General features: G+C 40.8%; 1 protein-coding gene and 1 long non-coding RNA gene across 2 annotated transcripts in view; one reads left to right on the top strand and one right to left on the bottom strand.

Annotated features, from left to right (window-relative positions):
- Positions 1 to 767: 767 nt before the first annotated feature.
- On the bottom strand, positions 768 to 9,043 carry LOC123648136. The gene is made up of 3 exons (XR_006738507.1): positions 8,268 to 9,043; positions 7,186 to 7,323; positions 768 to 1,630 (listed from the first exon to the last, which is right to left on the bottom strand). It is a non-coding gene; the product is annotated as an uncharacterized LOC123648136 (long non-coding RNA).
- Positions 9,044 to 9,343: 300 nt separating this feature from the next.
- The window catches only part of MTHFD1 (methylenetetrahydrofolate dehydrogenase, cyclohydrolase and formyltetrahydrofolate synthetase 1), a 57,761-nt gene continuing 54,089 nt past the window's right edge, over positions 9,344 to 13,015 (top strand). Inside the window, exon 1 of the mRNA XM_045565818.1 lies at positions 9,344 to 9,519. Within this exon, the coding sequence (XP_045421774.1) occupies positions 9,479 to 9,519 (41 nt within the window). The 5' untranslated portion in view covers positions 9,344 to 9,478. The remainder of the gene's footprint in view (positions 9,520 to 13,015) is intronic.

Below are 13,015 nucleotides of genomic sequence, written 5' to 3'. Positions count from 1 at the left end.
ATAACACAAGTTTTTGACTTATCCATAGTTTCACCAAAATTGCTCTAAAAAAAAATTGAAAGATAATCACAACCCAAAACATGCATTTGAAAGACTGGATGTACCTTCACAATGAAAATAAAACAAGAAGTGTCAAAGCAAAATGTCAGAGATATTGACTGTCAAACTTAGTACTTAAGAAAATCAGACATTTCATACTTAATAACCTAATAGAATTCAATGTATATTTTAATATATACTTGATCCCAAAGAAAACAGAAAGTGTAATTTTTAAATTTACTTGTGAACTCAAAGTGTTTTATGATTGATTTAAAATAAACTTCATAAATAACAAGTTGAAAATAAGATTACAATTACTTTATGAATATAAATTTTATAATTTTATAATATACTGATATATATTTTTATAGTATTCTTATATTACATGCAAAATGACAAAATAATTTTTTAAATTCTTAGAGGGATTCATGAACATTTATATACTTGAAAGGAGTTCAACTACTAAAGATCGTTAAAATTGTATCATTTACTTTTAAAGTAGTACATTTCCTTTCTTGGCAAAGAAACTAGACTTGTTTTTACTTAAAGCCCCCAGGGGGAGGAAATAAAACATTCCTCTAATCCTCCATCCTTCCTCCTCACACCCAACTCAGACTTTATCTCCTAGGAGCCATAAAGTAAAGACTGGGTGGATCTTTCTAGTGGTCTTAAAAATATCAATGCAAGGGATATCATCTGATCAAAGAGGATATTAATTTCCAGAAAGATTCTCATTAGGGTCTAGTCCTAATAAAACAAGGCTATACACCAAGGTAAGATGGTACACTAGAAAGATAACAGAAGTCAGACTACTTAGTTCTGCCACTAAAATACTGTGGGCTCTCTAGTGTTGTTTGCTAATCTAAAAAATGATAGGATTGGATTAAATTGACTCAGAGGTCCTTTACAGCCCATTTTTATATTGTTTTGGGATTGTGGGTCTCAGTGAAATGTCAGAACCACCAAAGTGCCAAAAATAAATAAAATCCATGAGGTTCCATTAGATTCAGTTGTTTCACTGTTCCCTGTTTTAGAGTCAAGCCAAGAATCAGAAGAGGTGCGAGAACATTGGATCTCATCTTTTGCATCATTCACTAGCTAGACACAAGGTGCTAACATAGGCAAATGGGCAAACAGAACTGAACTTTCCCTTTCTTCTAGCTCTCAGTTTGTACAGGAGATTGTTTGATCCCCACCTTCTGAGAACGGGGGAAAAAATAAATGCCAGAATGCAACTCACCACTGGGCTATTTTTCAGAGATCTGTGAGCTGATAGATGCCTGACTTCTAGTGGCTTAGCTTCATGGGGACCATTGGTTTGGCCATTAGCAAGCCTTCCTGGATCTGAGTGGTTTAAAACCTGGAAAGGGCCTGACATGCTGGATATACAAGAAGCATGAAATATATCTAGTGATGTGAACCAAGGTGCTGCCAAAGGGAGTTTTCATAGCAGTCAGGAAGAGATGCTGAGATCCGCTTAGCACCAACAGCAATATCGTTGGGAAGTTTTGACTTCAGATTCCGAGTGCTTAGCTAGATCTAAGAAGGAGCCTGCTGAATCTGTTGCTTGGAGATAAAGCAGATCTGGTTTCTAAGAAAGCATGAAAACATTGGTTAGACTGTAACTGGTCAAATGTAGATATACATACTTATAATAATACAATACTTAAATGCTACTTGTGAATCTTATCTTTAGATACCTGACTTATTTTCTTCATTTTCAATTTTTTTAAATTTATTTTTATTTTTTTATTTTTTAGTAGAGATGGGGTCTTGCTCTTGCTCAGGCTGGTCTCGAACTCCTGCCTCAGCCTCCCAGAGTGCTAGGATTACAGGGATGAGCCACCTCACCCAGCCTTCAATTTCTTGATCTATCAGAAATGCTAACTATATCTGTCAAGATTCAGCCAAAAGATAAAAAGTCAAACATGAGTTAATAATGCAGCATGTGATAGCTCATAGTTCTCTCTGCCCACAGAGGAACATAAAATGTAATTTCACATTATAATTTTTATAAATTCAGTTTCTCAAGAATTTCACTACTTCTTTAAATCCATTTTCTCAACCTAGTTCAATTCTATATATTATCTTTCCTTTCTAAAGTAAAATGAAAAGGAATTTGGAAAAGAATCTTCCAAAGTAATGTCCATGTTTCATCAAGCAATAGAATAGGGATTTCTTTTTTTAAGATCAGAGAATGTATTCTGAAAAAAAAAAAGGAGCATTTAGAAACTGTGCGATGAAGGGGCTGTATGTAACTGGATATGTTTCTTTTGCTGTGTAGTGACTCCTAGAAAATCGGGCAGTCCTAGGCCGGGCGCGGTGGCTCACGCCTGTAATCCTAGCACTCTGGGAGGCCGAGGCGGGTGGATCGCTCGAGGTCAGGAGTTCGAGACCAGCCTGAGCGAGACCCCGTCTCTACTAAAAATAGAAAGAAATTATCTGGACAGCTAAAAATATATAGAAAAAATTAGCCGGGCATGGTGGCACATGCCTGTAGTCCCAGCTACCCGGGAGGCTGAGGCAGGAGGATCGCTTGAGTCCAGGAGTTTGAGGTTGCTGTGAGCCAGGCTGATGCCACGGCACTCACTCTAGCCCGGGCAACAGAGTGAGACTCTGTCTCAAAAAAAAAAAAAAAAAAGAAAGAAAATCGAGCAGTCCCAGAATGAGAGGAATTTTCATAAGAGGAGAAAAAAATCAGGATTACATGATTTGAGGAATATGGAATAGAAAACATAAAGGCCTGTCTTTCCTTACAAACCCTGAAATCTGTTTTGAAATTTGTCTATTATGCTGCTGTGGGGAAGCTCAAAAAAAAAGAAAGAAATTGCTCTATTAATTCATTCTAGGCCGAGGGCAGTGGCTCACGCCTGTAATACTAACACTCTGGGAGGCCAAGGTGGGAGGATTGCTCAAGGTCAGGAGTTTGAGACCAGCCTGAGCAAGAGCGAGACCCTGTCTCTACAAAAAATAGAAAGAAATTATCTGGACAACTAAAAATATATAGAAAAAATTAGCCGGGCATGGTGGCACATGCCTGTAGTCCTAGCGACTCGGGAGGCTGAGGCAGAAGGATTGCTGAAGCCCAGGAGTTTGAGAGTTTGAGGTTGCTGTTAGCTAGGCTGACGCCATGGCACTTTAGCCAGAGTAAAAGAGTGAGACTCTGTCTCAAAAAAAAAAAAAAAAAAATCATTCTAGATGTATTGTGTTAAAGGCAACTATTAAAGTACAAATATCTCTGTTGAGACTAGTCTTTTCCTCATTTTCATTATTTGATACCTAAAATCATTACTGTGTCAGTTCCTTTTCTAAGAACCAAAGAAGAAAACCAAATAACTTAAGTTTTGGTGAATGAAAAGGGAGAATAAACCACTCCTCGGTCTTAGAATGAGAATGATACTGGAGACACAACTCTTGAGAATCTCATTTTTATTTCCTTACCATTTTATGAATCTTGTACTCTATTAAAAACAACTTTACTTAATGAGTTTCATATTGTCTTTAAGAAACAAGCTACTCTGTGGGCCAAAATATATCCCCTGAAGGATGAACATATAAATCCTTCAGTATCAGTTCAAGTACCATCTCCTCCAGGGAGCTTTCCTTGATTCCTGAAAGGTGAGCATAATCTCTCCTCCTAACTCTTATATGATCTATACTTTTCTTTTGACTGTTATCCTATTAAATATTATATTATATAAAAATTTCACCTTCTTTACTACATTAAAGGTACCTAAAAGCAGGCTTTATTTCTCTTTTATCTTTATCGATCCATACCAGGCACAAAAAATATAGATTGAACAATGAAAGAACCGAACAGGAAAAAAAAAAGAAAAAAAACTTAGTACAAAGTTACTTTATATAGATGATGATAGTACTATATTAGGAGTCTAAAGTAAAAATAAATTACAGCACCATGACATGATTATTCTGTGACTATTCTATTTTTTACACACTCATGAGATACAGTATGCTATGCTGCATTTAGTAGAAAGTCAAAAGCATACATTTTTACCATATCAGGCACAAGAGAAAATTCCAAATCCAGGGTCAATTCCCAGAAGAGACCAGTATTGTCCAATATGAGTGGCTGCCCTGTGCAATTTGCCAGTAGAATGTTTGCACATTAAAGAGGCTGTTGCTAGGTGAACGCATCACAGAGGTCCAAGGAATAAAAAGGAACCTCCTAAAGTGATACAGTTAAGACCTGTAGCTCTTTATTTCCCTAATTAATGAACTAAAAACACAAAGTGATTTTCATCAAGCATTAGTAAACTTAAGTAATCTTAAGAAAGTGATCCTACCAAAACTGAACACTCCAGCAAATATGAAGATCATATTTTGAGCCTTTCTTTTGTGAAATTCTTAGAATAGGTCAAATTTTTGTACTCCAATACATACATATATCTCATCAATGGAGAAGTACTTTGAGAGAAGGGGAAATGATGACTCCATCTATTACTCCTAAAGCAAAAGATCCTTTGTGTGAAAACCTGGAATTCTAATTCTAGGGAATACTTTTATAACAGAGAAAATATGTCCCAAATATGTCTTTTTTTTTTTTTTTTGAGACAGACTCTCACTCTGTCACCCTGGGTAGAGTGCAGTGGTGTCATCATAGCTCACTGCAACCTCAAACTCCTGGGCTCAAGTGATCCTCCTGCCTCAGCCCCTTGAGTAGCTGGGACTATAGGTGTGTGCCACCACATTCAGCTAATTTTTTCTATTTTTGGTGGAGATGGGGTCTCACTCTTGCTCAGGCTGGTCTCGAACTCCTGACCTCAAGCAATCCTCCCACCTCATCCTCCCAGAGTACTAGGATTACAGGTGTGTGCCACCACACAGCCCCCAGCCCCAAATATGTATTCTTGGTAGACTCACTGTGAATATCCTTCAGATATCTCTAATCTTCAAAGAATACTAAACCCTGACTTAACTGGTTAAGGGTAGAGCCTAGACATAAGTATTGTTTTTGAAAGTTATACAAGTCAGTCTAATGTGAATTTAGGGATGAGAATGACTGTCCACTGTCTTCATTTATCAAAATGAAGCAGAGGGAAATGAAGTTATATTCATAGGAATGAGAATAATAGGTAATAACTAAACCAGGAGAATAAAAAATAGTATCTTTTCCCTCTAAAACAAGATTTTAAAAATTATACCCCCAAGACAGGAAATCTTTTTTTTTTTTTTGAGACATAGTCTCATTCTGTTGCCCCAGATAGAGTGCAGTGGTGTCATCATAGCCTACCAAAAACCTCAAACTCCTGGGCTCAAGGGATCCTCTTGCCTCAGCCTCCTGAGTAGCTGGGACTATTTTTTCTATTTTTGGTAGAAATAGGGCCTTGCTCTTGCTCAGGCTGGTCTCAAACTCCTAAGCTCAAGCAATCTTCCTCCCTCAGCCTCCCAGAGTGCTAGGATTGCAGGTATGAGCCACCATGCCTGACCAAGACAGGAAATCTCTTATAAAGCTTACATTCTGGTGGGAAAAGATGGATAGTAAACAAGTATAAAAAGAAATAAAATAATTTTAGATAGTAATAAGTGTGTGAATAGGTTAATGTGACAGTTATGGGGAAGTAAATGAGTGAGCAACTTTTCATAGTATAGTTAAAGGTCTTTTTCTCATATATATTAACATAAATTAAATCATATTATATACTTTATTATATAATCTGACTGTCATTTAACAATGTGTGAAAGCTGTCTTACATGTCTATACATATATATCCACTGGTCCTTTAACAACTTCATCCACCCTGAGATTTTATTGTTTTTTTACTATTGAAATCAATGCTGTGATGAACACTTTTATACATATCCTTGTTTATGTGTAAATATTACTGCAAGATAAATTCCCAGAAGTGGAATTACAAGGTCTAAGAAAGCACATATTTGAATTTTTAATAAATATTATGAAATTATCCCTCAAAAAGGTTGTAAAAATGGAGCCTCTGCAAAAAAGATAACTTTTTTTTAGCAACTGCCATTATAAGCATTTAAATAAAAATATTTCAATGTTCTGTTCTCTGGGAAAGGTCAATTCTCAATCTTTCTATTATCTGACCAATTTGTAACATCTGACAGAATTTTTTTTTTTTTGAGACAGAGTCTCACTCTGTTGCCGGGGCTAGAATGCCGTGGCATCAGCCTAGCTCACAGCAACCTCAAACTCTTGGGCTCAAGCAATCCTCCTGCCTCAGCCTCCCAAGTAGCTGGGACTACAGGCATGCGCCACCATGCCCAGCTAATTTTTTCTATATATTTTTAGTTGTCTGGTTAATTTCTTTCTATTTTTTAGTAAAGATGAGGTCTCGCTGTTGCTCAGGCTGGTCTCCAACTCCTGACCTTGAGCGATCCTCCGGCCTCGGCCTCCCAGAGTGTTAGGGTTATAGGCGTGAGCCACTGCGTCCGGCCATCTAACAGAATTACCCCTTTTTCCACGAAACACGTTCTTCACTTGTCTTCTAAGACAGTCTACTCTTGGGGTTTTCTTTACAACACACTGTAATATCCTTTTTAATCTTCCCTCCTGGTTCCTCTTGTCTGCCTGTATGCTAAATATTGAAGGGTTCTAGGTGTCAGTCCTTGGTCCTCTTTCCACCTACACTCATACCCTTGGCAGGATCTCAACCAATGGATTTAAATACCAGCTTTCCACTTGGATGTCTAAGAGACATCTGTAAACATCTAAAACTGAATTCATAATCATAACCCCAAAATCTGGTCCTTCCACAGTGTTGCCTTATTTCAACTCAGTAAATGGCAATTCCATCTTTCCAGCTGCTGAAATCAAATCCTTGCTTTCTTTTTCTTACACTCTAACCTTCTCTCTTTATTCAGGTTTTGCTCAAGTGAGATGCCTAGAAACCTCTTACTACATTTTTGAAACAGCATTTCCCTGCCTCCCACCATCACTCTCTATCCTCTTAGCTTGCCTATTTTTAAAATATAGCATGTCTCAATCTCTAAAATTAGAGCATATATTTCTTTACTTGATCATCATCTCCCCCAACAGAGTGTGAGCTGAGGGAAGAAATTTTGCTGGTTCACTAGGGTATCTCTAGCACATACAGCAGTGTTGCTGGCACACAGTGGCCACTCAGTAATTACTTGCTCGATCAGTGAATGAATTGTACAACTCACCCATAGATATTATAGCTGAACCAGCCTGTTGAGAAGGCGAAGGCAATAGATTTAGAGATGAAGCATTAGGTTTGGGGCCGATCCCAATCACAGCTATGCATCTTTGGGCAAATTATCCTTCAAAGTCTATTTCTCCACCTGTAAAATGGGGTTTATGCCATCTTCCTCAACAAATAAGAAAGCTGAAACAGTCAATATTTATTTGGTATTATAACACACAAAAGATTCACTACCTGCAATTTACCGGAAACATTTGCTTCAATTTTCCTTTTAACTTCCCTTGTTCAGGTACTACACAATGTGAGAGTATGTCTTCTAAGGTCCTTATAATACCAATATACTCTTTTTTTTGTTTGTTTGTTTTTTTGAGACAGAGTCTTGCTCTGTTGCCCGGCTAGAGTGAGTGCCGTGGCGTCAGCCTAGCTCATAGCAACCTCAAACTCCTGGGCTCAAGCGATCCTTCTGCCTCAGCCTCCCGAGTAGCTGGGACTACAGGCATGCGCCACCATGCCTGGCTAATTTTTTCTATATATATTTTAGTTGGCCAGATAATTTCTTTCTATTTTTAGTAGAAATGGGGGTCTCACTCTTGCTCAGGCTGGTCTCGAACTCCTGACCTCGAGCGATCCACCAGCCTCGGCCTCCCAGAGTGCTAGGATTACAGGTGTGAGCCACCGCGCCCGGCCCCAATATACTATTATATAATTATATTATTTATTAGGTTTGTGCCTTAACGTGTCCACTTGTGCAAACTTTAAGAATGGTAAAGTAGAAGTTAATTACCAGAAAAAAAAAAGTGATGGTGGCATAACTCTGTAAATATACTAAAAATCATAGAATCCTACAATTAAAATAGGTGAATTTATGGTATACACATTATACCTTAAAAAACTGGTAATGAAACAAAAAAGAGATTCTCTAATGTCATATATAGGACTGCTGTAAAATGTCCTTAGAATTTAGGAATAAGGAAAAAATACTAAAAGCCCTAAAATTTAAAATCAGTGCAATAGATGAGCTCTGCCATTAGTTTAAACAGGCTACACACGGCTTATAAAAGAAACCCAGATATGCTAAGTCACCTGAACAACCATCTTCAGAACTCTACAGGGATGAATGTAACCCCAGCGCTGTAAGAACACTGCCCGCTTCCTCGAGCAGAGCAAGCAAATCCATCGGACTCGGGAACTCGCCCGACGACAGTCCTCACCAACAACATCCCAGCTGCCTTTGTCCCGTCAAGCGCCTCAAGCAATCGCCCAACCACATTTCTTTTCCAGCGAGGACGCCTTTGGGGAGGGAATGAATGTCCATCCTTGATGGTCAACTGACATCTAGTTTTTGGAAGGCCCATGTCCGTTCTCCAATCCCAGATCTCCCGAGGGGGAGCTGACAAAACCTAGACTTGCCAAGCTGACGACCCTCCCCGGGCCCTGGCAAACCCCGGCGTGACCCAGACACCAAGAGGGCCAGCTCGGACACCCCTTCCAGCTCAGCGAGCCCTAAGACAGAGGGCTGCGCTTCAGCCTTGGCTGAACACCAGAGTCACCTGAGGAGATTTTAAAAGCTTTTAAAAGTTATTTTAAAAGCTTTAAAAAGATTTTAAAAGTTACGGGCGCCATCCCAGACTCTCCGAATCAGCAACCAAGGCCTGCCCCAGCCTGGCGGCGCCGGTGTGTGAAAAAGTCGGAAGCCGCCCCACACTCTCCAGGTTCAACATCTACAGTCCGGTTCAGCACCCCGCCACGCTTCCTCGCGGGGACCCGCCCAAAACTCTCCGGGGAAACCCAGCGCCCCCAGTTCCAGCAAAGCGCCCCGGGCGGCTGGGCGGATTCAAGACACGCGCTTCCCGCGCCCGCGAAGCTGTCCTCCCGCGAGACCGCCCCGCCCCGCCCCGCCCCGGCTCCACCCCCACTCCGCTCCCTGATTGGCTGGAATCGAGGCAGCGTTTGGGATCAGATCCAGCCCCTTCTCCCGCCTGGTGTTCCGCCGCGTACAAAGGCGCGCTCTGGATCGGTTCTTTCCACCAGCCAATCATTCCGCCAGCCAGTCATCACCGATTTTCTTCATCTTCTGTCCTGCAGTCCCCCTACCCCTCCGCTTTTCGCTAATTAAGGGTATCGCGTTTATTGGCCGCGCTCGTACCTCCCAGTGCAGGGGTTGCGCAGGCGCAGTACTATAATCTCGCTCAGTAGTCCCTGAACACGTGGGTTGGGTTGTCCCGCGCGGCTGCGGAGGGAGTGCAACCTCGATTTTGGTGGTGTCCATCGTGGGCAGCGAACTAATAAAGGCCATGGCGCCGGCGGCAGTCCTGAACGGGAAGGTGGTCTCCGCGTAAGCACCTGACATTGTTGTTAAGGCGTTCTGCGCTGCAGGCTAGGACTCTGATCAGTGTGTGCAGGTCCTCGGACCCATTTTTTGCGGGAGGGACACTTGTAGCGGAAGAACTAGGCCTGCTGGGCGGGAAGGGAGGACAATGTCCTGAGCCCATAATACCTGAGGACCTGCAGCTGAAGAAAGAGACCTCAGGCACAATCTGCGTTTGCAGATGGACTGCCTGGTGGCTCTGGTCGCTGGCTCCTGTGCTTCAGGGACAAGTCCCATGATGACTATGCTTCCGAAGGCTCAGCTGCTGGTGACTTTCTGCCGGGAGAAAGGATAGTTGGGGCTGTGTGGAGCACCACAGTTAGAAATCCAGTCTACTCCCCTCACGTATAATTTGGGGGTGAGTAGACGGAGATTAGTGAGGTGACAAGGCTTGACAAGATTACAGTGCTGATTAGTGACAGAGGATCTCCTTCCAGCCCATTTCGCTTTTCCCAATACACTAGAATCTTTTATGCTAAGTGAAATCTAATAAACTTTTCTATTCTCTTCCATCGTGTGCTTTTCTGTAACAGCCATCTCTCTGTCCTGGCCCTAGAGTTACTTTCTAGTTTGGCTCCTGAGTCCTGACAATATTCTGCATTCCACTTGACCTCTGCCTGTTCTACCCTTAAGGGACATCTGTCTGCTTAATTAGTGGGTGTGGTTGCCAAATTCATTCCCAGAAAGTAACACCAGCCGCTTTTTAGAAGGTGACTAATGGGGAAAAATAAGGGTAGAGAAGGAAGAGGGAAAGGTATATTCTGTGTCACTTACTGAGGATGGTCTTGGGACATTTGACATCACCAGTTATTTAGTAATGCTTTGGCTGGCAACAGTAATTGTCTTGTAACTTCTAACTATGAATGGAGGTTTTTGAGTAAATTAGAAAGTTATTGGTAGTGAAACCTACCCTGGGGCAAAATGATTGTTTCCTGGAATGTGGAGATGGTGTTCAAAGATGACTAGATATAAATTAGATGGTGGTGAATTTTTCACATTGCTCAGGAGAAACCCCAGATTTTTGGATTAGAAATCACAATACTTGTATCTGAGTGCTTTTCAACATGTGGCTTACTAAACTGCATTGTTTGTTTGTGACATTCCTTTTTTATTTGCTTATACGCAAACCTACTCCCTTTACCAGTGAGTTTCTCTTGATAAAGTCTTTCTTTTAGAAAGACCGATTATGAAGAGAATTTAGGTTTGCTTCTTGACAGGCTACTGAGATAGGTACTCACTGAATATGTTTTGGTTGAGTGGAGACCAAGTTAACTATATTTATAAGGGCAGATATATGCATTATATTGTTTGTCTATATCCAAAACATCTAAAAACCCTCTTTCACATCTTACTACTTGTGTAGCTTTAAGCAAATTAATTAACCTCTCTGTGCCAAAGTTTCCTGAAATGCAAAATAAAGATAATGTCTAGGCCTTTAGGTTGTTTGGAGAATTAAATGAGTTCCTAACAGGGGAGCATTTAGAATTGTTCCTGGCACATAATAAATGTTCAATACATGTTAGCTGTATTAATGATTAGTGATTAGCTAATGTATACAGGAATGATTCCTTATCTTTTTGACTGAGATAGCTGCCTTGAGATCTGTTTCAATGGTATTCAACATCAGTTGCACCTTAAAATCACTTAAGGAATTTTTGTTATTTTTTTTATGTAAATATGAATTCATACAAAAAAGTGCACCTATGGTAACTATACATCTCAAGGTACTTTTCACAACTGAACATACCTGTGTATCCAGCACCCAGATCAAGAAATGGCATTTGGTGGGCTGTGGTGGCTCGTGCCTGTAATCCTAGCACTCTGGGATGCCGAGTCGGGAGGATCACTTAAGGTCAGGATTTTGAGGTTGCCGTGAGCTATGATGATGCCTCTGTACTCTGGCCCTAGGCAACAGAGCAAGACCCTGTCTCAAAAAAAAGAAAGAAAGAAAGAAATGGGATTAATGGCACCCCAGAATCCCCCTTTTCACCCCCATCTAGTCACTACCCCCCACAAAGGTAATCGCTATTCTGACTTTTAACACAGACTAGAGAATAGTTTTGTCTGTTTTGGACTTCATATACATGGCATCATAGAGTATAAGTCTGTGTCTGGCTTCTTCTAATCAACATTGTGTTTCTGAGATTAATCCGTGTTGCATGTAGTTATAGTTCATTTATTTTCATTGCTGTTTTATTCTACTGTATGCCACTATTTACTTATCTATGGACATTTGGGTTTCCAGTTTTGAGCAATTGTGAATAGTGCTGCTATGAGTAGTCTCTTACAGGTGTTTTGGTGGATCATATATATAATATACACATTTCTGTTGGATATATACCTAAAAATAAGACACGCATGTGATCAATTTTGATAGATGTTGCCAATCTTTCAAAGGTTGTTTTACCAATTTACACCCATAGGGAGCTTTTGAAAAATACCAATGCTTGCTGCCCATACTATATTGATTTAATTGGAATTGTTAATAATAAGCCACTGGACTCAATTTTTTTTTTTTTTTTTGAGACGGAGTCTTGATCTGTTACCTGGACTAGAGTGCTCTGGCATCAGCCTAGCTCACAGCAACCTCAAAGTCCTGGGCTCAAGCCATTCTCCTGCCTCAGCCTCCTGAGTAGCTGGGATTACAGGTGTGCACCACCACTCCAGGCTAATTTTTTCTATTTTTAGTAGAGACGGGGTTTCGCTCTTGCTCAGGCTAGTCTCCAACTCCTGACCTCAAGTGATCCTCCCGCCTTGGCCTCCTAGAGTGCTAGGATTACAGGTGTGAGCCACCACACCTGGCCTATAATGCATCTTGAAGGTTGAGACTGCTTATTAAATCTAAATCCAATTTTTATCATTAAAGGATGGGGTGTCTTAATTACAACTAATTGACCACAACCAATTACAGATTCCTTTGTTCCTTATCCACTCCCACTGCTTCATCTGACTAGCCTTGAAAAAGGGGAGGAGGGTGGTTAGTGTGTTAAGATTTAGCTACAAGGCCTGGCGCAAGTGGCTCATGCTTATGATCCTAGCACTCTGGGAGGCCGAGGCGGGCGGATTGTTTAAGCTCAGGGATTCAAGACCAGCCTGAGCAAGAGCGAGATCCTGTCTCTACTAAAAGAAAAACAGAAAGAAATTAGCTGGAAAACTAAAAATATTTAGAAAAAATTAGCTGGGCATGGTGGCACATGCCTGTAGTCCCAGCTACTCGGGAGGCTGAGACAGGAGGATCGCTTGAGCCCAGGAGTTTGAGGTTGCTGTGAGCTAGGCTGACGCCACAACACTCTAGCCTGGGCAACAGAGCGAGACTCTGTCTCAAAAAAAAAAAAAAAAAGATTTATCTACAAGTATTGAAAGCATTTTCTGGAAAAGATTATTCCAGGTACTGGAAAGATCTCTTTCTCCAGCCTGCTCAGAGTTAACATAGCTAACATTGTCCTGTTGTTGAACAGCCAGT

The sequence above is a fragment of the Lemur catta genome, chromosome 1 (assembly GCF_020740605.2).
Source record: "Lemur catta isolate mLemCat1 chromosome 1, mLemCat1.pri, whole genome shotgun sequence".
Taxonomy (NCBI): domain Eukaryota; kingdom Metazoa; phylum Chordata; class Mammalia; order Primates; family Lemuridae; genus Lemur; species Lemur catta.
The sequence above is the reverse complement of the archived record's forward strand: the minus strand, read 5'-3'. Positions and strand labels throughout refer to the sequence as shown.